The sequence below is a fragment of the Purpureocillium lilacinum genome, assembly GCF_023168085.1.
Source record: "Purpureocillium lilacinum CBS 284.36 DNA, scaffold_5, whole genome shotgun sequence".
Lineage (NCBI taxonomy): Eukaryota > Fungi > Ascomycota > Sordariomycetes > Hypocreales > Ophiocordycipitaceae > Purpureocillium > Purpureocillium lilacinum.
Window position 1 is genome coordinate 3,320,977 of NW_027072115.1, and position 21,183 is coordinate 3,342,159.

At 64.5% G+C, this 21,183-nt stretch overlaps 4 protein-coding genes across 4 annotated transcripts; 2 read left to right on the forward strand and 2 right to left on the reverse strand.

Annotated features, from left to right (window-relative positions):
- Positions 1–2,057: 2,057 nt before the first annotated feature.
- Positions 2,058–3,661, forward strand: PLICBS_007602 (uncharacterized protein; the record flags this gene model as incomplete). The annotated part of the gene is made up of 2 exons (XM_018321051.2): positions 2,058–2,333; positions 2,408–3,661. 2 exons carry the CDS (start codon positions 2,058–2,060, stop codon positions 3,659–3,661), a joined length of 1,530 nt encoding a protein of 509 aa, XP_018180948.2.
- Positions 3,662–3,947: 286 nt separating this feature from the next.
- PLICBS_007603 (3-keto-steroid reductase) lies at positions 3,948–5,567 on the reverse strand (the record flags this gene model as incomplete). The annotated part of the gene is made up of 3 exons (XM_065601213.1): positions 3,948–4,748; positions 4,805–5,366; positions 5,479–5,567. The coding sequence occupies 3 exons, from the start codon at positions 5,565–5,567 to the stop codon at positions 3,948–3,950; spliced, it is 1,452 nt and encodes a 483-aa protein (XP_065457285.1).
- A 510-nt stretch (positions 5,568–6,077) lies between these two features.
- PLICBS_007604 (uncharacterized protein) lies at positions 6,078–10,067 on the reverse strand (the record flags this gene model as incomplete). Its single annotated transcript, XM_018321053.2, has 3 exons — positions 6,078–7,033; positions 7,089–9,348; positions 9,402–10,067. 3 exons carry the CDS (start codon positions 10,065–10,067, stop codon positions 6,078–6,080), a joined length of 3,882 nt encoding a protein of 1,293 aa, XP_018180950.2.
- Positions 10,068–14,421: 4,354 nt separating this feature from the next.
- PLICBS_007605 (signal transducing kinase of the PAK) lies at positions 14,422–17,314 on the forward strand (the record flags this gene model as incomplete). The annotated part of the gene is made up of 5 exons (XM_018321055.2): positions 14,422–15,366; positions 15,425–15,662; positions 15,720–16,772; positions 16,824–17,158; positions 17,216–17,314. The coding sequence occupies 5 exons, from the start codon at positions 14,422–14,424 to the stop codon at positions 17,312–17,314; spliced, it is 2,670 nt and encodes an 889-aa protein (XP_018180952.1).
- Between the last annotated feature and the right edge of the window lie 3,869 nt (positions 17,315–21,183).

A 21,183-nucleotide genomic window follows, 5' to 3' on the forward strand; every position in this document is an offset into this window, starting at 1 on the left:
CACCGAGAGATGAGAGTCCAGGTTGGCCGGCGGATCACGACCGGCGAGTCGAGGATCTGGTCGGCCGGGTTTCAGGTCCCCTCGAGGACGTCTAAAATAGAGTGAAACGGGCGCGCATGAGGACAGGGGGTGGTTTGGTGGGCTGGGCGGACGGGTCGAGCGACCGGCTCCGTCCGGGCGGGCTGCGCGTGGTGGGTGACGGAGCAGCGGAGCCGAAGGGGGGCGCTGCTGGCGCGAGTCTGCGGCCGAGGATGGGGAACGGTGGCCGGGACGGCACAATACAGCATAGTTCTGTGCTGCAGCGTGCAGAGCGCAGAGGCAGCAGGATGGCGGTGGGATTAGGTTGGGGTTGGCCGACAAATGGTTACATGCGTGGCCCGAGCTGGCACGTCGTCTGCGCGGCGACGATGCATCGCCGGCGGGCACACCCACCCCCCCTTGTCGAGCGGACCGATTTGGCTCGGCGTCGGTCGACGTGGGCGGGCTTGGGACGGGGACGGTGGTCCTGTACATAAATTGTGTGCCGCGTCGGGTGGAGTCGAGCGTCCTGCGGCGTCATACGATGTCAGGCGTGGGTTTGTTACGCGGGCGATGCAGAGGGAAGAGTTGGCAATGCGTAGGTACTATGGGCGGCATGCGCGTGGTGTTTGCGGTGGCGGCCTGAAATCGAGAGATGGGAAAAAAGGCAGACGAAACGAGACGAGGCTGCCACATGCTTTCGCTGCATGCGCGCGCGTGGACGTTGCAGCACCAGCAGCAAGCCTGTCGTTGCAGCCGAGGCTAGCGCTGGCGGTGGTGCTGGGCCATCGATCGCCCGCCGCAAATCACCTGCATTGATGGCTTGGATCCCATCCATGGATCCAATCCAGCCTACGGACGGTTGGACGGCGCAGTGGAGGGATGGATGGATGGTCGCCGTGGGTGGGGCCCTGCCCAGGCCCCGAGGCGCCCCCAAGGCCCCGTCCAGCCGTCCAGCCGTCCATACGAGCGCCGGCCAGCGCGTGCGAGTGTGCGCGCTAGGCCCGAGACCCTGGAACCCCGCATCGTCGGCGCCCTGTGATCCCCTGGGAGGGGGACCGGGGGGATCCGCCTGTCTGGGCTGGTCCAGTGCCTCTGTTTCGCTTTTGCCGTCCACCTCAAAGCGCTGGTCGACGGCGACGGGCGATGGGGAAGCAGATCCACGCGCGACCAGACAATCAATCCTCTGCGTATCCGCCCCCCCATCGCTTGCGGCCGACAGCCAGCTAGCGCGAGCGATTGCATCGGGGGCTGGCCATTTCAAGCGGCGAATGCCCTCTGCTTGTTCCCTGCTGGCATTGCTATCATCTCCCACGATACGCGATCCCATCCTGTCGTGTGCTGCGCTCTGTGTCTGCTGGCAGCCCATTGCGCTCACTCGGCCACCCACTCACCGCAACCCCACGCACGACACGACGACGCCATCGTCAACCCAGGCCCCTCCGCCTCCCTCGAACAGCGGCCGCAGGACACGACAGCGCGGATGAAAAAGCATTCGATCCAGCGTCGTCGTTGACCTGACCTCTCTCTCTCGTCCCCACAGGGCTGGGCTGGACTCGACCCTCCCGCGGCTTGGCCTGGGCCGACCTCGACTAATACTAGCCCCCCGGCGGCGTCGTTGCAATTTCCAGCACCGGCCTGCAAACCACACCCCCAGCGCACGCCAAACGGCTCGCTTCCCCCAGCGGGCGGACGGCTCGTGCAGCTAGTTCGACGACAACTCGCAGAAACTAAACCTCGCGCAGCGTCCTGCAGGAGCCCGCGTCTGCATTCTGCATTGCAGCAGCACGCTGCCCGCCCCCCCGGCCCTTTCGCCAAGGACGGACCGCCGGGACGAAAGACTTAACTTTTCTGCTCCTTGCCCGAAGCTCGACTTATTGTCACCTCCCACCCCCGGCGCCTCCCGCGACGCCACTCACTTGACTTTGTCCGCGCGCCCGGTGGGTGGTCTCCAGGTCCAGCAAAGTCTCCAAACCTTCCTCTCCTTCTCCGCATCGCCATCACAAGACCTCTTGCGTCGCCCGGTGCTCCCTCTCGCCATGGCGCTGGGAAGCTTCATCAAGAGCGCGAGCGCCGACGGCAGCGGCAGCGGCAACCGGGCCAGCACCGATGCCATGGGTAGCGGCGGACGCTTCTGGGGTGGCAGCGGCAAGAAGAAGCTGGGCTCAAACGACTTCACCATGCGCGAGCGCACCGTCGGCGAGGAGCGCGAGGGCAGCGTCACCAACGGCACGTCGACCGAGTACCGCACCTACAAGCGACGCTGGTTCGGCCTCGTCCAGCTGACCCTCATGAACATTGTTGTCTCCTGGGACGTGAGTGCTGCCCCGGACTGACTGGCTTGAATGACACGGAAACGGAGACTGACGAGAGAATGGAATCCATGCAGTGGCTCACCTTCGCCCCCGTCGCCGACAACGCGGCCACCTACTACAACGTCTCCAAGTCCACCATCAACTGGATCAGCACCGCCTTCTTCCTCGCCTTCGTCGCCATCTTCCCCCTCACCATCGCCGTCCTGCACCGCGGGCCCAAGCTGGCTTTCATGGTTGCCGCCGTCCTCATCCTCGTCGGCAACTGGGTGCGCTATGCCGGTTCCACGAGCACCTCGGGCGGCCACATCGCCCACGTCATGGCCGGCGAGATCCTCATCGGCTTCGCCCAGCCCTTCATTCTCGCCGCCCCGACCCGCTACTCGGACCTGTGGTTCACCAACCGTGGCCGCGTCGCGGCCACCGCCGTCACCAGCCTTGCGAACCCCCTGGGCGGCGCCCTGGGCCAGCTCATCAACCCGCTCTGGGTCAAAGGGCCCGAGGACATCTCCAAGATGGTCCTCTACGTCTCCATCATTTCGACCGTCTGCAGCGTCCCGGCCTTCTTCGTCCCCGCCGCGCCGCCCACCCCCGTCGGCCCCTCGGCCGAGACGCCCAAGCTCCGCCTCCGCGAGTCCGTTGGCGTCGTGACGCGCTCGCCCGAGCTCTGGCTCGTCCTCGTCCCCTTCTTCATCTTCGTCGGCTTCTTCAACTCCATCTCGTCGCTCCTCAACCAGATGATGGTGCCCTACGGCTTCACCGACGACGAGGCCGGCATCGGCGGCGCCGTCCTCATCCTCGTCGGCCTCGTCGCCGCCGCCATCTCCTCGCCCATCCTCGACCGCACAAAGGCCTTCCTCCTCGCCCTCAAGCTTTTCATCCCCGTCATCGGCCTCTGCTACCTCGTCTTCATCTGGATGCCCGAGACGCGCTCTATCGCGGGACCCTACGTCGTCCTCGCGGCTCTCGGCGCCTCCTCCTTCGCCCTCGTGCCCGTCGCCCTCGAATTCCTCATCGAGCTCAGCCACCCACTCAGCCCCGAGGTCACCTCCACCACCGCCTGGGCCGGCGGCCAGCTCTTTGGCGCCATCTTCGTCATCGTCAGCGACGCTCTCACCGACGGCGACGACGCCGACCCGCCCCGCAACATGAAGCGCGCCCTTATCTTCCAGGCCGTTATTGCCCTCGTCGTCTGCCCCCTACCCCTCGCCCTCGGCCTGTTTGGTCGCCGCGACAAGGTCGTTCTGCGCCGCGTCCGCTCCGACGAGCAGGGCAGAGAGGGCCACGTCGTCTCCGCCGCCACCGCAGCGACGACACAAGAGCAGGCGTAGCATGCGAGAGAGGAAGGCATATAGCGTGATTTTACTACTTGTGCGAGTCAAGTTGAGTAGGTAGTCGGGCGGTTCTCCATGCAGCCATGTAGGCGAATAATATACACCGTCTGATCTCGTGCCGTCTCTGTTTCGCAATCCATCATCTCCGTCTCTGTATCGAGTGTCCTCTGTCGCGCACTGCCGATAGTTTCCCCCGCTTTAGAGGTGTGTTCGTAGTTGTGTCTGTCTCTGTGTCGCACATAGGTCTATTATTATTACAAGGTCGCACGTCGGTGCCTGCAGATTAGTCGTCGTCGATTATGTCCTCCCACCGCGCCCGCAGCTCCTCCATCTCGCGCCAGCAGCGCGCGCCCAGCTCCTGAAACTGTTCAATGTCCTCGCGCGTGGCGTCCAGTACATCGTGCTTGCGCCCGCGAGCCTTGTGCAGCACGTCCAGGGCAGTATCCTTGGCCGGGTCCTCGACGCGGCCCTCCCAGCCCCAACCCTCGACCTCGGTGATCTTGACGTCGGCGCGCCCGTGACGGTCGGCGGTGGACCCCCATTTGATGCGGTCGGCGGCCCGAGCATCAAGCTCGGGTTGTTCCTGGAGGGCGAGCCAGGCGGCGGCCTTGGAGCCCGTGTAGCCGTCAACGGTGTGCCAGGGGGAGCCTAGCCAGCGCGAGATGAGCAGCGCAAGCTTGTAGGCCCAGAAGAGGAACCACGGTACGGGGAAGAGCGTGCTGGCGACGATACCTGGGTGCGAGAGGTATACACGCGGGCGGACGGGCCGCTCCTTGGCGACGGCGGCATCGTCGGGCGTGAGCCACCGCGCAGAAAAGGGTGCCGAGCCCGGCACCGACGCCGTCAGGGAGAGCACATCGGTGAGGCGCTTGGCCGACTCGTAGGCCTCGTCGCGCATGAAGCACTGAAAATCGTCCGGGTTGAAGACGTCGCGGCACGCCTCGATGCTCGACGACCAGATGATGCGCCCAGGGGGGAGGTCCGTCGACGCCGGCCGGCTGAGCAGAGGCAGCAGCTGATGCGCGAGCATGTAGTGCCCAAAGACACACGCCGCGAACACTTCGCCGAGGAGGGGCTTGACGGGCTGTGCTCATGTCAGTACCGCGGGCAAACGGACCGCAAGGGGTGGTGGCCACATACATAACCGTATTCTTGCCGCTCGTTGAGAATGCATGTTGGCAGCGAGCCCTTGAACGTCGGCCATGTCACCGACTGAACGATGCCCTTTGTGAGGATCGACCACACGGCCGCCGGGTAGTCGACGCCGGACCAGCCGCCAAACGCGGCGTTGCAGACGACGCTGTCGATTCGGGGGACGCGCACGCCGCGTAGGTCCTCGCCCGTGCCGCCCTGCTTTATGGACGCCTCGGCGCCGCGCGGATTGCTCACCTCTTCGTGTATGAGGCGGGCGGCGAAATCACGCACGCCACGCAGGTCGCACAGGTCGAGCGTCAGGCCGAGGGCATGGACGCGGGCGAGCGTGTCGCGTGGGTGGACGTAGTCCGGGCCGGCGCGAGCGCGCAGCGGCGAGGTCGGGTCTTCGGCGGCGTTGGCGGCATAGGCGCGGATGTCGTGCACGGCCTGGAGGCACTTTGACGGGGAGCGCGCAGTCGGGATGAGGATGAGGTGCGAAGTCAAGGGCCGCTGGGCGAGGAACTCGTCGACGAGACGGTGGGCGATACCCAGGCCCACGCCGCTGACCCTCGGGCTCACGTCAGCGGTGCTGCTCCTGCGAGCGATAGACAGCTCGCCCGACTGCCCAATACGCGTGTCGACAGGGGTGGCCGCTGCAGAGAGACAGAGGGTCGGCTTACCTATTGGAGCCCGTGATGAGGACAAAGAGCTGGTCGTGCGCAGGGACGGCGTCCCACGGGGCGGCCCCGGGCTGCGCTGCCGCAACCATGTTCGCTGTGCTCTGCGGGCGGCCAATGGTGCCAGTGGTGCCAGTGACGCGGCAGGACGGTGCAGACTCGAGCAGTGCCGCCTCCTGCCGGAGAGTTGAGGCAGCTGGCGATGTTCGGGCGGGCGGATGGCTCTCAGGGGCGCGTGGTGGTGCTGTCACAAAAGAAAGTTGCCAGACGCATTTTTGGTGGGGCTGGTTCGCACCACACGGAAGTCAAAGTGCCGGCGCCCGCAGCACTAACATTTGATCGCCGTGGCGTCGCTTGTGACTGCAGTTCGCACGGCCATCGAGTCCGCCTCACGCGCGGCCTCGCGTCATAACGGCGCAGTCACCACGATGCTTGTACATTTTGCACGTATTCGTATAGTTGTAGCAGACGTTCAATCTAACCCCCTATCGCCTAATTATGTCTGATGATGGCCCCGGTGATGCGGCTACTATACGGCCAGCCTACACGTGGCATCGTCTTGTATTCCCAGCTACTCGGCATCAAGTCAACTCGTACGAAAGCTACTCCCTCTTGAGCGCCTCGCGCACCGCCGCCAGGATCAGGTCCTTGGCCTTCTCGACACCGTCCTGGCTGCCCACGATCTCAATCGCCTCGTCCTTGGCCTGGTCGCGCGGCACTTGGATGCGGCACCCGCTCTGCTGCCGGATCGAGTTGACCTTGGACCCGTTGGGCCCGATGACGTGCCGGTACGTCTTGGGGTCCGGTAGCACCAGGTAGCCCGTCGCGTCGTTCTTTTGCGCCTGCTCGAGTGCCCGCTGGATCATCTCCTTGGCCTTGGCCACGCCCTCGGGCGGGCCGCGCAGCACCCACGGGATCTCGCCCTGCTCGTCCGACGCCGTCCGCACCACCTTCCACGAGTGTGCATCCGCCGCGGCGTCGGCATCGTCGGTGATGAGAGGCAGCGCCGCATCGGCCGCTCGCGTCGACGAGCCCGTCTTAGCCGGCGCCTGCTGGCCTGCGTGGTCCACGGTCACCTGGTGGTTGTTTCGCAGCTGCCGGAACAGCTGCCCGTTGTTGGACACGGCGTGGTGCACGCTGCGCGGGACCTGCAGCGCCTCGCCTTGCTGCTGCTTGACAATGCCCGCGATGTGCTCCTTAGCCTTGGCCACGTTCTCGGGTCGGCCCGTCACCTTGACGCCCGTCTTGCCCTCGCCCTGTCGCGGCACGTCGATGCTGACGGAAAACTGCGTCTCCATCTGCCGCTTGACGTCGCCGCCGCGTCCGATGAGCGAGCGGTGGTTCTCGACCGGCACCTCCACCACCTCGGTGACCTGGCTCTCCCGCTCGGCGACAATCTCTTCGATACGCTCGATAATTTTCTGCACCACGTCGGTGCGTCCCTCGACTTTGATGGTGTTGCCATCGGCGTCCTGCTTCGGGAACTGGATCGTCCGTGCCAGGCTGCGGCGGTCGTCTGCGCCGCCGGCACCGACGACAATCTCGCGCAGGTTGGAGCCTAGAATAAGATTGTCAGTGTCAGAGCGAGTAAGGAAGACGCCACCGTGACTTACCGCCCGAGCCAATAAGCGCCTTGTGGTGCTTTTTGTCGACGTCAAGCGTCTTGACGACGGTGTCGTCAAAGACGGCGCGCTTCTCCTCGAGAATCTTGCGGGCCTGGGCGACCTGCGACGCGGTACCCTTGATGACAATCTCGACAATGTCCGTGTCACGGTCGGCGGGCACGTCGATGCGGGCGCCCGTGGCCTGGCGCAGCTCGTCGAGGGCGGCGCCGCCCTGTCCGATGAGCGAACCGACCTGCTTCTGCTGCACGGGTACCGAGGCCGTGACCGAGTGCTCCTCTAGGTACTTGTGAAGCGAAAAGATCTCGTCACGGGCCTCGTCGGCGCCCTTCTTGGGCCCGCGGATGATGACCTCATCCGGCGCCTGCTGGCGGCGGGGCTTGCCGGCCTCGCTGGCGGCGTCGGCGTTGGACTGGTCCTCGGCCGCGCTCTTGGCAGACCGCGGGAAGAAGATGAGCACCTTGTAGCGGTTCTGCAGGCGGTTGATCTGGCCGCCTTGCGCGCCGATGAGCTCCCGGTGGTACTTAGGGTCGATCTTGAGGACGTGCGTCGTTTCGTCCGCCAGCGTGCGACCGAGTCCCTGGATATGCGAGCGCGCCGCCTCGGCCTTGGCCTTGGGGCCCTTGAGCTCGACCTTGCCGTCCTGGACCTGGATCTCGACGTCGAAGCGGTCGCGCAGCTCCTTGATGTTGCTACCGCCCTTGCCAATCAGGTGGTTGGCGTACTTTTGGGGAAAGTCAAACGACAGCGTGAAGCCGCGCTCCTTCTCCTCCTCTTTGGCCTGCTCGACAAACTCCTCGGCCTTGGCCGCCAGCGACTCGACGGCCGATGCCGGCCCGCGCAGCGTGATATTGGTGCCGACCTTAGTGACGCGGATGGGGATCTGGTCAGAGGAGCGGCTCTCCTGCTCCTTCTTGATGAAGCGACGGAGCTTCTCGTGGAACTTGGCTGGCACGTCCAGCGTCGTGCTGGTGAGCGACTCCTGCTTGTTGAGGAGCTCCAGGATGTGCTTGCGCGCATCATCGATACCCTGCTGGAAAGCCTTGACCTCGGCGTCCGTGGGTTTGGTGCGCGGGACCTGGTACGGGCCGTCGGCGGGGTCCGGGCCCTCGAAGACGAGAAGCACGGGGGCGTCGGCCTCCGAGGCCTCGGGCACAACGACGTGCACGCCGTAGTCTTTCTTGACACGGGGCGTAACGTCGTTGCGCAGGTGCTGGTGGAAGAAGGGGTCCACGGGGACGGCCTGCATGCGCGACGGCGGGAGGCCGTTGATGATGCCCGTAATCTCCGACTGCGCGCGGATGGCGTTCTTGCCCTCGCGCGAGTACAGCTCCCACGGCAGGGCGCCGTCCTGGGAGAAGGGAGTGTTGATGTGCGTGTTGTAGAGCTTTTCGAGGCGCTCAATCTCGCGGCGCTGGCGCAGGTAGCGCGTGACGTTGGCCGCGTGGGCGGCGGCGCCGCTCGGGGCGGTGCGATGAAACCTCGAAATGTCAATGTTGGACATTTGCATGCCCATGGCGAGGTCCATGGCGCGCTCCAGGCCGGCCTGCACGCGGTCGGCGGGGCCGATGATGGTGACCATGTCATCGTCCTCCTCCGAAGGCAGCAGGATGGCGCAGCCCGTCTCGGCGAAGAAGTCGTCGGCCGGCACGCCGCGGTCGCCAACGATGAACTGGTGGCGGCCGCGCTGGATGGAGAGCTGCTCGGCCTCGAGCTCCTTCTGGAGCTGCGCGGCGCGGCGCTCGATCTCGGCACGCACCTTTTGCACGGCCGCCCGGTCGCCGGCGAGCTGGATGTGGTCGTCGTCGGAGCCGGCGGGGTGGAACACGGGCCGCTGGCCGGGTGCGGGGGCCACAGGCGCGGGCACACGCGAGAATGGCTGGTGCGGGGGCACGCGGATCTGGACGCCGTTCTCGTCCTCGAGCGACTGGGCCGCGGCGTTGGCGGGGCCGGCGAGGAAGGGGTAAAAGGCCGGCGCAATGCCGCGGACCTTGGTCTGCACGTTGGCGGAACGCTCGCCGGCAATCTTGAGAATCTCGTTGCGCGCCGACGCCGCCGACAGGGCGTTGCCCTCGACGATGACATCAATTGTGGCGTCGTCGTCGTCGTCGTCGGCCGGGCGGCTGCCCTCCTCGGCTCGGGGGAGCTGGATCCGGGCACCCGTCTTCTCCTGCAGGGCCTTGATCATGGAGCCGCCCTTGCCGATGATGTGGGCGCGCGCGCTGTGGGGGATGGGGACCTTGATCGACGTCTGCTCTGGTTAGGCACGGCTCAATGGCGGATCGACACCCGGGAAAAACTCACCCTGAGTCCGATCTGCGAGACCAGATCCTTGAGGGCCTGTTGGGCGACCTCGGGAGGGCCGGTCGCGTCGAAGCGCAGGCGGCCGTTGGGGGCCGTAGACATGGTCAAGTTGGCCCGGGACTTGCGGTTGATGTCCTTGAGGGTGTCGGCGATGGGGCGCTTCAACTGGCCGCGGGGCAGAATGAAGGCGGGATCAAGGGTGACCGTCTCGACATTGCGGCCGGGGATGAACATGGACGGGGCGGCGCTGGACTGCGAGGGCGTTGCGGCGCCGGTGGACGTCGGGGTCGAGGAGCGAGAGGCGCCGTTGGAGGCGCCGGAGCCATTGGCCTTGCCATTGGCGCCGCTCTTGGCACCCCAGACAGGAGCGATGTTGGCGCTCTTGCCCTTGGGTGCGCCGAGCTCCGGGAAGAGCTCGTGCGACTGGGTGTCGAGGGCGGACTTGGGCTGGGTTGCTTGCTGCTTGCCAGCGGCCTTTGCGCTCATAGGGGCAGCCCAGGAGCCAGAGGCCTCGGCGGCCGGCTTCGGGGCTGGGCCATCCTCGTCGGGGACGTCCTCAACGGTGACGGTGTGCGGAGCCTCGGCGTGCTTCTGGAGGAGCTTCTGCGCCGCGGATTCCTCGCCGCCGTTTGCGAGGTCAGCGGTGGACGTCGGGTTCGCGGCCATTGTGGGACGTTCGGGGACGTATATGGGGGCTATTTGCGGGCAATTGGTGGTGCTGGCTCGGCGTCAGTGACCGTCGTCGGATGCATTGACGGGTCCGGGGTCATGCCCCCCTTCCCCCACGCGGTGGACTTACAGGACCGCTTTGGTCGTTCGAGGAGAGTATTGAGGCTCGGGCACAATACAATACACAGTCTTGGGGTTCTGTGGCGTCTAGAACATGATGCAGACGCGCACAGGCGATGGATACCGGTGACCAGGAGGATGAACCAGAAGATGCGGCGGACCGAGGATGGTGGTGCGAGGCGGTGTCTGTTGGAGCGGACAGAGTTGAGGGTGAGGTGGAAGTTTGTCCAGCTTCCCCCACGGCAGAAGTGTTGGCCTGGCGCAGGGGTCGGGCCCGACGGGCGGCTCGGATCCCCACCAGGCGTGGTGCTGGTGGGCCAATTGGAGCGGGAGTCACGGGACGAGGCATGTGACTTGGCGATGGCCACGTCTACTTCCTGCGGCCAGGAAGGCAAAAATGGTGAGAATGACGACTGCACTGGGTGCGACTGGAAGGATATGGCGGCATTGCAGTAAGCAATTGGGCCGTCTATGTGATTTCCATGACGCTGTCGTGCTCTGCTTAAGGTCGGGTCGTGTACTGTGGCCTGACGCATCCATTATGCGGAGGAGAGTCGCCTACGGAGTACGAAGCAGCCGTCTCCCAAACCTGCACTGCACTTCGAGGGCCAAGGTTCAATGGCGCGTGAGAACAACCTATGGCCATCTCTGCCATTGGGCCACGACCATTCACTCCAGACACCGGTCGAGGCGTCAACACTCACTCACTGCATCCGTCAAGACACCACTCAACCATTACAGTCCATTGGCCGTGGCTCGACGAGGCGCCCGTCCGCAGACGCCATCGACGACGTACGACTCCCTGCGAACCGACTGGCATCTGCGTTGGCCCTGACAGCCCATCGCTGGCCAACCATGCAGCCGGTCAGCATGCCTCTCTCCCTCAGTCGTCCGTCATTCTGACGACTCGCGCGCGACGCCCGGGCGTGGCCCCGCGTGTCCTGGCGTGGGCGTGCGGTCGCACGAGCTCGCTTCCCCGCGAAGCGACGCATCGGCGAGCGGACGGGAGGGCGGGCGGACGGACGGGCGGGCGGGAATGGCACAGATGCAATCAATCTTACCTTGTAGTAGGGCAGCAGAGGCCCCGACGAGCGCGCCACAGCGGCCCGGGCATTGGGCACCGCGAGTGAAGCTCGAGTCGGTCGTCCCCGTCGAGGGCCGAACCAGACTGCCGAACAGCCAGGAGGTGGGGTCGGCTGCGTTTCAAACGCCTGCACAGAGGGTCCCGGGCAAGACACGATGCGATGCGCCTGTCGCAGACCCGTCCCGCTTGAACGGCGGCGGCTGGCCCGACGACGTCTGTAGCAGCTTGGGCGAGATGAGGACGGACCGTGTGGAGCGCAGGCCCTGGTGGCTTGAAACAGGGGAGGCCCGGGGCCGGGACGTGACGACGCGGAGTTCTCTCACGCAGGCCCGCGCCAGCAGCGCCAACGGGCAGAGTTATTGCCGACGGCGTGAAACGGAGGTGGTGATGAGTGAGCGGCGCTGGGCCGGTGATCGCGCACCCGTCCACGTCGATTTCTGTTGCTTGCGCCTGTGCCTGGCGTCGGAAGCAGCCCCGGATGGCCCTGTGTCGCGTCCAATTGCCCCCCGCCCTCCGGGGCCAAATTCCATGGGCAGTCGAGTCCATGGCATCGTCCGGCGGTCGGCCGGTCAAATCGCCGACGAGGGCGGGCGCACGCGCAGGCAGCAAATGTCGTGGGACAGGCGCGCGAGGGTTGGGAGAAGCCCCTTTGTGGCTTTTGGCTCCCACGTTGTTGGTGGGCATTGTGGCATTTGAGTTGAACGTGGCCCATCCAGTTGCGGGCGCCTAATCAGAGCGAATGGAAGGGGAAGATGGGGGGGTGGGCGGTGCCCCGCAGGCCAGGCGACGTTGCGACAGCCTTTCTGGGCGAGTCGAGAATGAGACAGTCGTGAAATTGGGGGCATGCAGGCGGGAGGATGAATGAGGCGGGAAAACTGGGCCATGCGCGGTTCAACGGCCCACTGCCGGCGGGTGACGCTGGCCGCCTGGGGGACTGAGGCAGGTGAGGTTATTGATTGTTCTCCTCCGGGGAGCGGCGCCCCAGGAGCCAGCAGAGGGCCAGTGAGCGCGCCATCAAAGACCAACGCGGGCGATGGCTGCATGGGCAATCTCGACGGTCCGCCATCTTCGTTGGTGAGTGGTGAGCCGCCACGCGCTGTTTTCTTCTTCTCTCGCTCTCCCGTGTTGTCCCGTCGCCGTCGTTATCGTCGTCGCCTTCTGCAAGCCCGAGCCGTCTTCGCGGTGGACCTCGCGCCGGCGCCGTCCAACCATGGGGGGCCACGGTTGCGGCTCCGGGGGCGCTGGGCTTTGCTGATGAGCTGTCCGGCGATGTGCTATCCATGTGCTTTGTGCGGTATTGTTTGCTCCTCAATCGTCGGTAGGGCAGCGCGACACGATACGAGCCTTGGCCAGGCCTTTCATCATTATTTATAGCAGCCCGGGCCAGGACCGCGAGGCTCGCGATGCCCGCCTGCGTGCCTGTCAATCGGTCGCGCGCGCACCGTCGCCCGTGTCGATTTTGCTTCGTGCGAGCAAAAAGCACATCCGCGCCAGTCGTTTCACCCATGCACGGCAGGGCCTGCAATTAATTAACTGGCAGCGCCCTGTCCTGGCTGGCGACTCTGTACCGAGGCCCCCAACGGTTGTTCCGATGGATGTCAATTGCTTGTGTCGGGCCGCCAGAGGGCTTTTCCTCCGGCGCAATTCATCCAGAGCCCGCACTGTGTCGACCCCGCGGGTGGGCTGTTTGGCGTCCAGCGCAGGGGTGCGACGACCGACGCCAGTGCGGGAACCCGCACTACCAGGCACCTAAGCCAGCCCCTCAGCATGGAGTCATTCACCACGACGGGACAGACGGTGCGGGTGCGCACTGTACCCGCGCAGCTCGACCCGGCCCTGCCTGGGCTGGGATTGGCGCTGCACATTTTAGCAGCCCTTCCATTGCGAGGCAGTGAGACGGGGTGGATGCCCGTGTGTCGGTCGTCTGGGCTTGCTGGGCTGGCATGCGGCAGGATTCAACGTGGTGCCAATCTGCCGCATACCTTAGCATGGAGGAGAGCATGGCAGACTCGATCCAATGCACTGCAGGCACTCTTAGTCCATAATAGCAAGCAGCCTTGGGTCTTCAGCATTGACGCGGGCCAGCCATTGCCCGTCATCCTTGCTCGCTCGCTCGCTCCGTCACGTCTCTCCGACTCCCGCATCACCAGACGCGCTCAACCGCCGGACGCCAGATCGCCCGAGCCCATTGCCTGACGAGCACCCGCCTCACGTAGCACGGCCCTCGCAGCTTGGCCTGCTTGTCTCTCATCGCACACGCCCCCCCGGACGCCCTCTCGCAGCCGGCGGCAACGGGCAACAGACAAGCGACCTCGCCTCGTGCAGCGCCGCGCAGCCCAGGTAAATGACGGAGGCGCCCATGCACAGACTGACTGGCCCCGCGGCGACGCTGACCTGACCCGTGGACGACGACGAAGCCGACGACGACGGCGCGAGAGTCCATCCATCACGGCCCGCAGACAGGCGTGACGGCGACCACCACCGCGACGACGGCGGCGACGACCTTGTCCCGGAGCAACCCAACACTCGCAACGGCTCGTAACGCTCGCGACGCACCGCGACGCAACGCACCGCACCGCGCGCCACGCCTCTCGCAACTCGCCTTGCCCACCTGCGACTGACCCGTCGGGCGGCTGCCGCTACCGCTGCCGTTGCAACGTCCTGCCATCGACGTTGCCAAGTACCTCACCTAATACTGTGCTTCCCGACTACACAGCGCTCGCTGCCCCGGCAGCAGCCCAGAGGTCTGGCGCCACCGGTGACCTCCCCTCTCCTCCACCGCACCACCGCACCACCCGCTGGGCGTCCGCCGCCAGCTGCCCGCGCCGCCGCGAAAAAAGGAACCGGGAACCTGAAGCAGCGCAGCGCCAGCGCCAGCACCAGCGCAACTGGACGCGGCCCAGGCAAACCCGCCCGCCTGCCCGCCCCTCCTCCGCCCACTCGCGCGCTCGCCCGCCCACCACCACCTCCTCCATCACCCTCTGGCCCTCCCCCCCAAAGGAGCGCCCACCCGCCCATCCAAACGGAGGCCCGCAAGGACCGCTTTTTTTCCCTCTCCTCGCACACCCTTCGTCCCCTCTGGCCCCCAGCCGGCGCTCGCTCGCTCCCTCCCCTCTGAGACCTTTTAGGCAAGGGTTGGTCACTATCATGGACGGCCAGAGCTCGCCTTTCAACGGCACTTCGCAACGTCGCAGGCTCGTCAAGAAACCTCCTCCCTCCTCCTCCACAGCCGCCGCCGCCGCAGCCTCGTCCTCCTCCTTCCACCAGCACCACCAGCACCACCACCACACGCACCACCACGCCTACGCCCGCTCCTCATCCGGCTTCGACGCCCAGTCCATCGACAGCCAGCGCAGCTCCCAGAGCCTGCGGCGTGCCCCGAGCGCTCCGCCCGTGCGGTCCTCCGCCTCAAACACGTCCAACAACAGCTCCTCCTCCCCCCGACACCCGCCCGCCGCACAGTGGTCCTCGAACCCGTCCCCCGTCCTCCAGCAGGGAGACTTTGCCGGTGCCGGTGCCGCCGCCTCCTCGTCGTCGACAACGTCGCCACCGTTTGGCATCGCCAACTCCGGCAGCGCCTACACCGCATCCGCCACGCCGCTGGCCCATCGTCCGAACCGCCTCTCCGACCCTCACCTCCGCCGCCTGAGTCAAAAGGCATCCGACGACTTCATCGGCGCGCCTTTCGACGGCGCCGCCATCCTGAGCCGCATCGAGGCCACCAAGATCTCGAGCCCTCGATCCTCATTTCAGCGACCCCCCAACGCCGCCCCGCCCCCTCTCCTCAAGGCTGGCACCGACTCTCGCCTCGCGAGCCCCGCCCTCCGCTCCTCGGTGAGCTTCAGCAACATGGACCCCTCCATCGTGGAAAAGGTCCAGGGCGGCCGGGTCCCAGACTCCCAGGTCACCAGCCCCAAGCGGTATTCGGACGAGGGTAAGGATGCCAAGCCCGGCGTCCTTCGCAAGAAGTCGGGCTTCTCTGCCATCGTCAACAGCCTCGTCGGGTCTCAGAAGAAGCCCGTCATCTCCGCGCCCGAGAACCCCGTTCACGTCACTCACGTCGGCTACGACAGCGCCACGGGGCAATTCACGGTGAGTCCAGCCCCGCGCTCGACGCTGCTCTATGCACTGTACTGACTTCGTCTCGCAGGGCCTGCCAAAGGAATGGCAACGATTAATCAACGAGAGCGGCATCCCCGAAAAGGAGCGACGCGAAAACCCCCAGACCATGGTCGACATCCTGCAGTTCTACAAGGAGACGCAAGAGCGGCCGCCCGAAGACCAGATCTTGGAGAAGTTTCACCACGCAGGCACCGCAGACATGCGGGGATATGCCACGCCCCCCTCGAACCCGACCTCTCCCGCCATGTATCCCACAAACTATATGGGTACGGCCCACTGCTGGTCCCGTTCCTTCCTCGATTTGATACTGACCTTGCCCGCAGGGAGCTTTGAGAACCCTCGGCCACCTCCCCCCGTGCCGACGAGCAGAAACCAGGGCCTGGGCATCGCCGGTAAGGACATGATGCCCAACCGCCCGGCACCGAAACCGCCCGTGAGCATGAACAACCGGCCGTTGCCCCCAAGCGCGTACACGACCAAGGACTCGGGCATCGGCATGTCTCAGCCCCCCGACGACGTCTCGCCGGGCGGCTTCGGCCAGGCTAAGGAGGCCCCCATGCTTCCCGAGGAGCACCGATCGCGATCCAACTCGCGCGCCAACGGGCAGTCGCCATATAGCCCGCCGACGCCGCAGATGACGCAGGCCGCGCAGGCGACGGCATACCAGCAGCAGCTGATGCAGCAGCAGCAGGAGCAGGCCTTGGCGCAGGCGCAGGCGGCCATGTCAGGCCACGTTGGCCGCGCGCCTAGCAAGCGTCAGGCGCCTCCGCAGGCCGTCCCGAGCCCGCATCATGCACCGCAGTACGCGCGGACGCCTGAGCACAATGGCCACCCGGGCTCCCGCCGGCAGCCTAGCCCCGGCGGCGTACCTGGAGCCAGGCCGCGACACCGGCCTCGACAGAGCAACGGCATCGACGTGGTGGCCTCGCTCAAGCGTATCTGCAATGAGGGCGACCCGCGGGAGATCTTCCGCGGCTTCACTAAGATTGGACAGGGCGCGTCCGGCGGCGTCTTCACAGGCTACGAGCGCGGCACGAACCGCCTCGTGGCTATCAAGCAGATGAACCTCGAGCAGCAGCCCAAGAAAGACCTCATCATCAACGAGATCCTGGTCATGAAAGACAGCTCGCACCCCAACATTGTAAATTTCATCGACAGCTACCTGTGCGGCGGCGAGCTGTGGGTCGTGATGGAGTTTATGGAGGGCGGCAGCCTGACGGACGTCGTCACATTCAACATCATGACCGAGGGGCAGATTGCGTCGGTATGCCGAGAGACGCTCAAGGGCCTGCAGCACCTGCACTCTAAAGGCGTCATCCACCGCGACATCAAGTCGGACAACATTCTGCTTTCCAACGAGGGCAGCATCAAGCTGAGTGAGTGTCCCCCACGTCCCGTTACCAGTGAACCATACTGACCAGTTGCAGCTGATTTCGGCTTCTGCGCCACAATCAACGAGGCCCAGAACAAGCGAACGACCATGGTGGGCACGCCCTACTGGATGGCGCCCGAGGTGGTCACGCGCAAGGAGTATGGCCGCAAGGTGGATATTTGGTCGCTCGGCATCATGGCCATCGAGATGATTGAGGGCGAGCCGCCGTACCTGACGGAGTCGCCCCTGCGTGCGCTGTGGCTGATTGCCACCAATGGTACGCCGCAGATCAAGAACGAGCAGGACCTCTCGCCCGTCTTCAAGGACTTTCTCTACTTTGCGCTCAAGGTCGACCCGGAGAAGCGGGCGAGCGCTCACGACCTGCTGAGGGTATGTTGTCCCCTTTGCCCCCCCTTTTGTGTGCTGTGCATATCTGACGTTCCGCAGCACGAGTTCATGAAGCAATGCGTCGACCTGGGCCAGCTGGCGCCTCTCGTCCGAGCCGCGCGCGAGCAGCGAGCCCAGGAAAAGGCCAGGAAGCAGTAGTACTGACAACTGCCCTGCCCTACCTTGCTCATCTCCGGCCCGTCGAGGCCGGCGGTTGTTGATTTGGTGCCATTCACGCATACGTCCCCCAAAAATCTGTCTCCGAGCATTAGCGAGCCTCTGGACCCGAGTCCAGTTTACGAAACGTGTCGAAGAAGCAACGATACGATACACCCCAATACGGCCGGCCAGCCTAACGCTGGATACGCGCTCTCAGCGATCTGAGGAGGATTGCCGGTCGGGGCATGCATGGAACCGCCCAGCGAGCTGGCGACGGACGAACCTCCGAGCGGCCATGTATTCCCGCCGTGCTCGACCCGGCCACTTGTGGACAGGTAGTTCCCTTACTACATAGACATGCATTCACAACACTTTTTCTTGCTTTTGTGCCTGGGGGTCGCCGGGAACATGGGACCCTGGCGGCCCGACGGGCAGCACTGGATACCAAGGCAGCGATGCCTGCCACTCTACCCCCATTTCTCTTGCTCGCGGGCCTCGCTGCCCTCTGACGATCTCGAATGCGCAAGCGGTGGCGGTTTGCTTTGACGTTGAGGGGAGCGGGAGGGAATCGAACAAGACGAAGGCGCGGCTGGAGACGCCGCAGAACGTCTGGGATGGATGTACCTAGGACGAAGGCCGGGCGACGGCCCCGAACGAATGATTGATCTACGGGCTGTGCGTGTATGCATACGTGACTGCAGTGAGTGCCCCTGCTTGGCGTCTCGCCGGCAGCAATGCGTCAGGGGAAGTCACTCGAGACCGCAGCGGCCGTCAATCCCGATGATCGCCTGCTGGCACTGCCGAGATGCCGCGCAAGTGTTTGAGCCGTAGCCCACGCCGACTTTGCGGTGTAGCCGACAGGGGCCCGAAACGAATTGAATAATGGGTTATGTGGTCGCAGGGACTTTAGAGGAGCCTTGTGGCTTCGAGGCGGAAACGGTACTCGGCGCGCCCGGAGGGGGCCAGGCGGCGAGTCAGAGGAAGCGAGAACACGGCTCGGCAAACAGGCCGGTGGTACGACGACGGACAGCATGTGTGTTTATGTGGAGCGGAGCAAGGTAAGTCATCGTGTGCCGCTGGCCGGTCGATTGACGGTGCGGTGGAAGTGCCGTCTTGGCTGGCGGCTAATGTATGCGGGTGTTGGGCAGCTTGGCGGAGGCGGACCCTCACTTATAATCCACGTCGCCCCCGAACGCAACCTTTCATATCGTTAGAGCATCTACCATTCATCTGCCCAGGACCCCATTCCCCTGGTTTCCATGTATGTCTCCATGCATGTTTACGTTGCGAGGAATTGCGCCGCAGGTGAAGGATTCGGTGTAGGGTGCGCCTCGTCAGATGGACAACTGCGGGCAGATCTCGCCGGAACGCAGCGTCAGCTCCTATCTGATCTCTCATCTTCTCCAATGTTCAGTTCACAACACGGGCTCGCCCCCTGGGCCGCCACCCGAGCTTGTTTGTGATGAGGGCATCGACAAGTCCCGCCCGAGCTCGTGACTTACACGTGGTGGCCGTGCGAGCAGGGAAAGTACGTATGGAAATGGCCTACGCCACCAGCCATGAGCCCTGCCATGATTCGAACGACCTGCTGTTCAGGTAGAACCTCAATGATTTTTTTCCCCTCCCGTCATGTACTGCTGAGCCCGTCCGCAGTATCCAGCCGCATTGACGCCAAGGCCCCGATATCCCGCCGCTGCTGAAAGCAAGCAAGCAAGCAAAGCCCCGCAACACGCAACCCGGCATCCATCTGCACAGGGCTCCGAGAGGGAAAGGGGCGAAGCCAGCCACGCGCAAAGCAGAATGTGTGCTTTTACGTGCTACTACATTGTAGAGCATGGTGGATATGTATGTACCTGCGTTGCCTTCACGCGGGAAAGGAAAGGGGACCAGGGCCTCCTCCCTTTGCCAGCGCGCGGGGGAGTGGGATGGCCGGGAAGCGTGAGAGAACCTGTACGACGAGGCCCAGCCTTGATGCTGGCTGGGAGACGGGGACAGACCGGGTTGGGGAGCCAGTGTGCGTGCAATGTTGGTATGCGCCATGTTGGCCCACGCGTCCAGAGTTTCTACTACTGAGCATTGAGCGTTTGCGTCCTAGGCCCAATCACGCGCGCGGCGACGCGGCCATCAGGGGAGAGGTCTTCGGTTGTGGGCTCTGCCGACCCTGCCTGCCACATGAGCGAAGACGCGTTGCTGGGCTGCCGCGTCCACGGAACCCCCCGGAGGAGGATGCCTGAGTCGCCATGTGCAATTACTAAGACCAGTGAGCCGCCCGAAGCTGACGATGATGTTGCCCCGCGTGACCCATGTACTCAGCAAGGTACCACGGAATGGACACACTTGCATGCATGAAGGGGATGTCATGTCATGTCTCGAAGCGGCTTGCTCAGCAGCGGGAACTATGGAGGTGACGACGTCGGCCTTCCGTCCATCCATCCGTCAGGGGTGGACGTGGCATCGCAGCTGCGTATCCGGTGCGGTTCGGGCCTGCCCGTAAGAGGGCCTCCCCGGTCCTGCCGTTGCGACTGGGACGGGGCAGACCAACATGCTCTCCAACAAAGAGCGACGAAGGATAAAATGTCCCGCTCTGCCACGCCTGCCCCGGACCCCTGGCACTGCGTGTCGTCAGTTCGCGCGACTTTGAGGTCGACGGCCAGCTGCCATCCTCAACGCCAGCCTGCCCGCTTGGCGCGAGATGCACGTATCACGACGGTAGCCTCTCTCGTCGTCGACCACCTCGGACCGTGGAGTGTGGACTGTGGGGTCCGCGCGCGCGCACGCCAATAGACACGCCGGCGGCCGCTCAGCACGATGGATGAGTACTATCATTACTACGAGAGACCGTCGAGTCGGGCGCCCCTGATCGTGGCGCTGCTCATCTCCATGTAAGTCTCTTCCCTCTCCTCTATCTATCCCCCTCCATCCCCTCGCGGTTCCAGCACACAGAGAGCTAGCTAACGCAGGGGAGCACAGTGGCGGCTTCTACCTCCTGTACCGGTGTCTAGACTCGTACTACAAGTACGGCACATAGGAGACGGAGCTATTCGCACCTGTCATATCTTATACGACGATTATCAGGGCGAGTTGTGATGCAGTGGGAGGAGAAGTAAGGGATATGAACCACCGAAGCGGTCTCATCGACGGGGCGTTGGTGGACGTCCCACCGGCGTGACGCGCCACAACGACGGATGAGTGAAGAAAATGCTAATGTCATGCCCACGAGGAGATGCTAGAGCTGTTCCTATTGTCTTGGCCCGCAAAGTGTCGCTCCCTTGCCGCGTCATCGATGCTACGAGTAGACCTCCGTCGGCGAGCGGCGAATCAATACTACTCATGTAACGACAACCTCCCTGCGAGACAAGTCTCCAACTCGCCAAGCTCCCCTTTGCAAGTGACCAAACTCCTCTCATTGATTGCCCATCGCCTCAAGTACTTTAACAACAATGACCCCAAGGGGGAAGGGGAGCTTTAAAATGCCTACGGCGCAGCCACCGGTCGAGTCTCAAGCGTCTGCCCCGATATTCGGGTCATTGTTCCCGGGCCGTGTCTGGCGGGAGACCCACCTCCTACCGGGCGACGGAGGTGGCAGGTGGCGTGGACGTCTAGGGACCGGCCCAGCCATCGACAAGCCCAAGTCAACCACAGCCGTCGACTGGTCGCGTCGTCTGCGCATCCACATGTCTACTTAGCCGCATGATGCCTTGGGGTATACGGGACGGCATTGGGTGCGGGGAACGGTGCCCAGCTCTTGCATCAAGTGCCGAATACTACCGTCTATTTTCGTGTCATGCATGCACGTACCGAGGGCTCAATCAGATTGTGCGGACATTATGCCTTTCATTCATACCTAGGCCGCCATCCCGGTTCTCCGC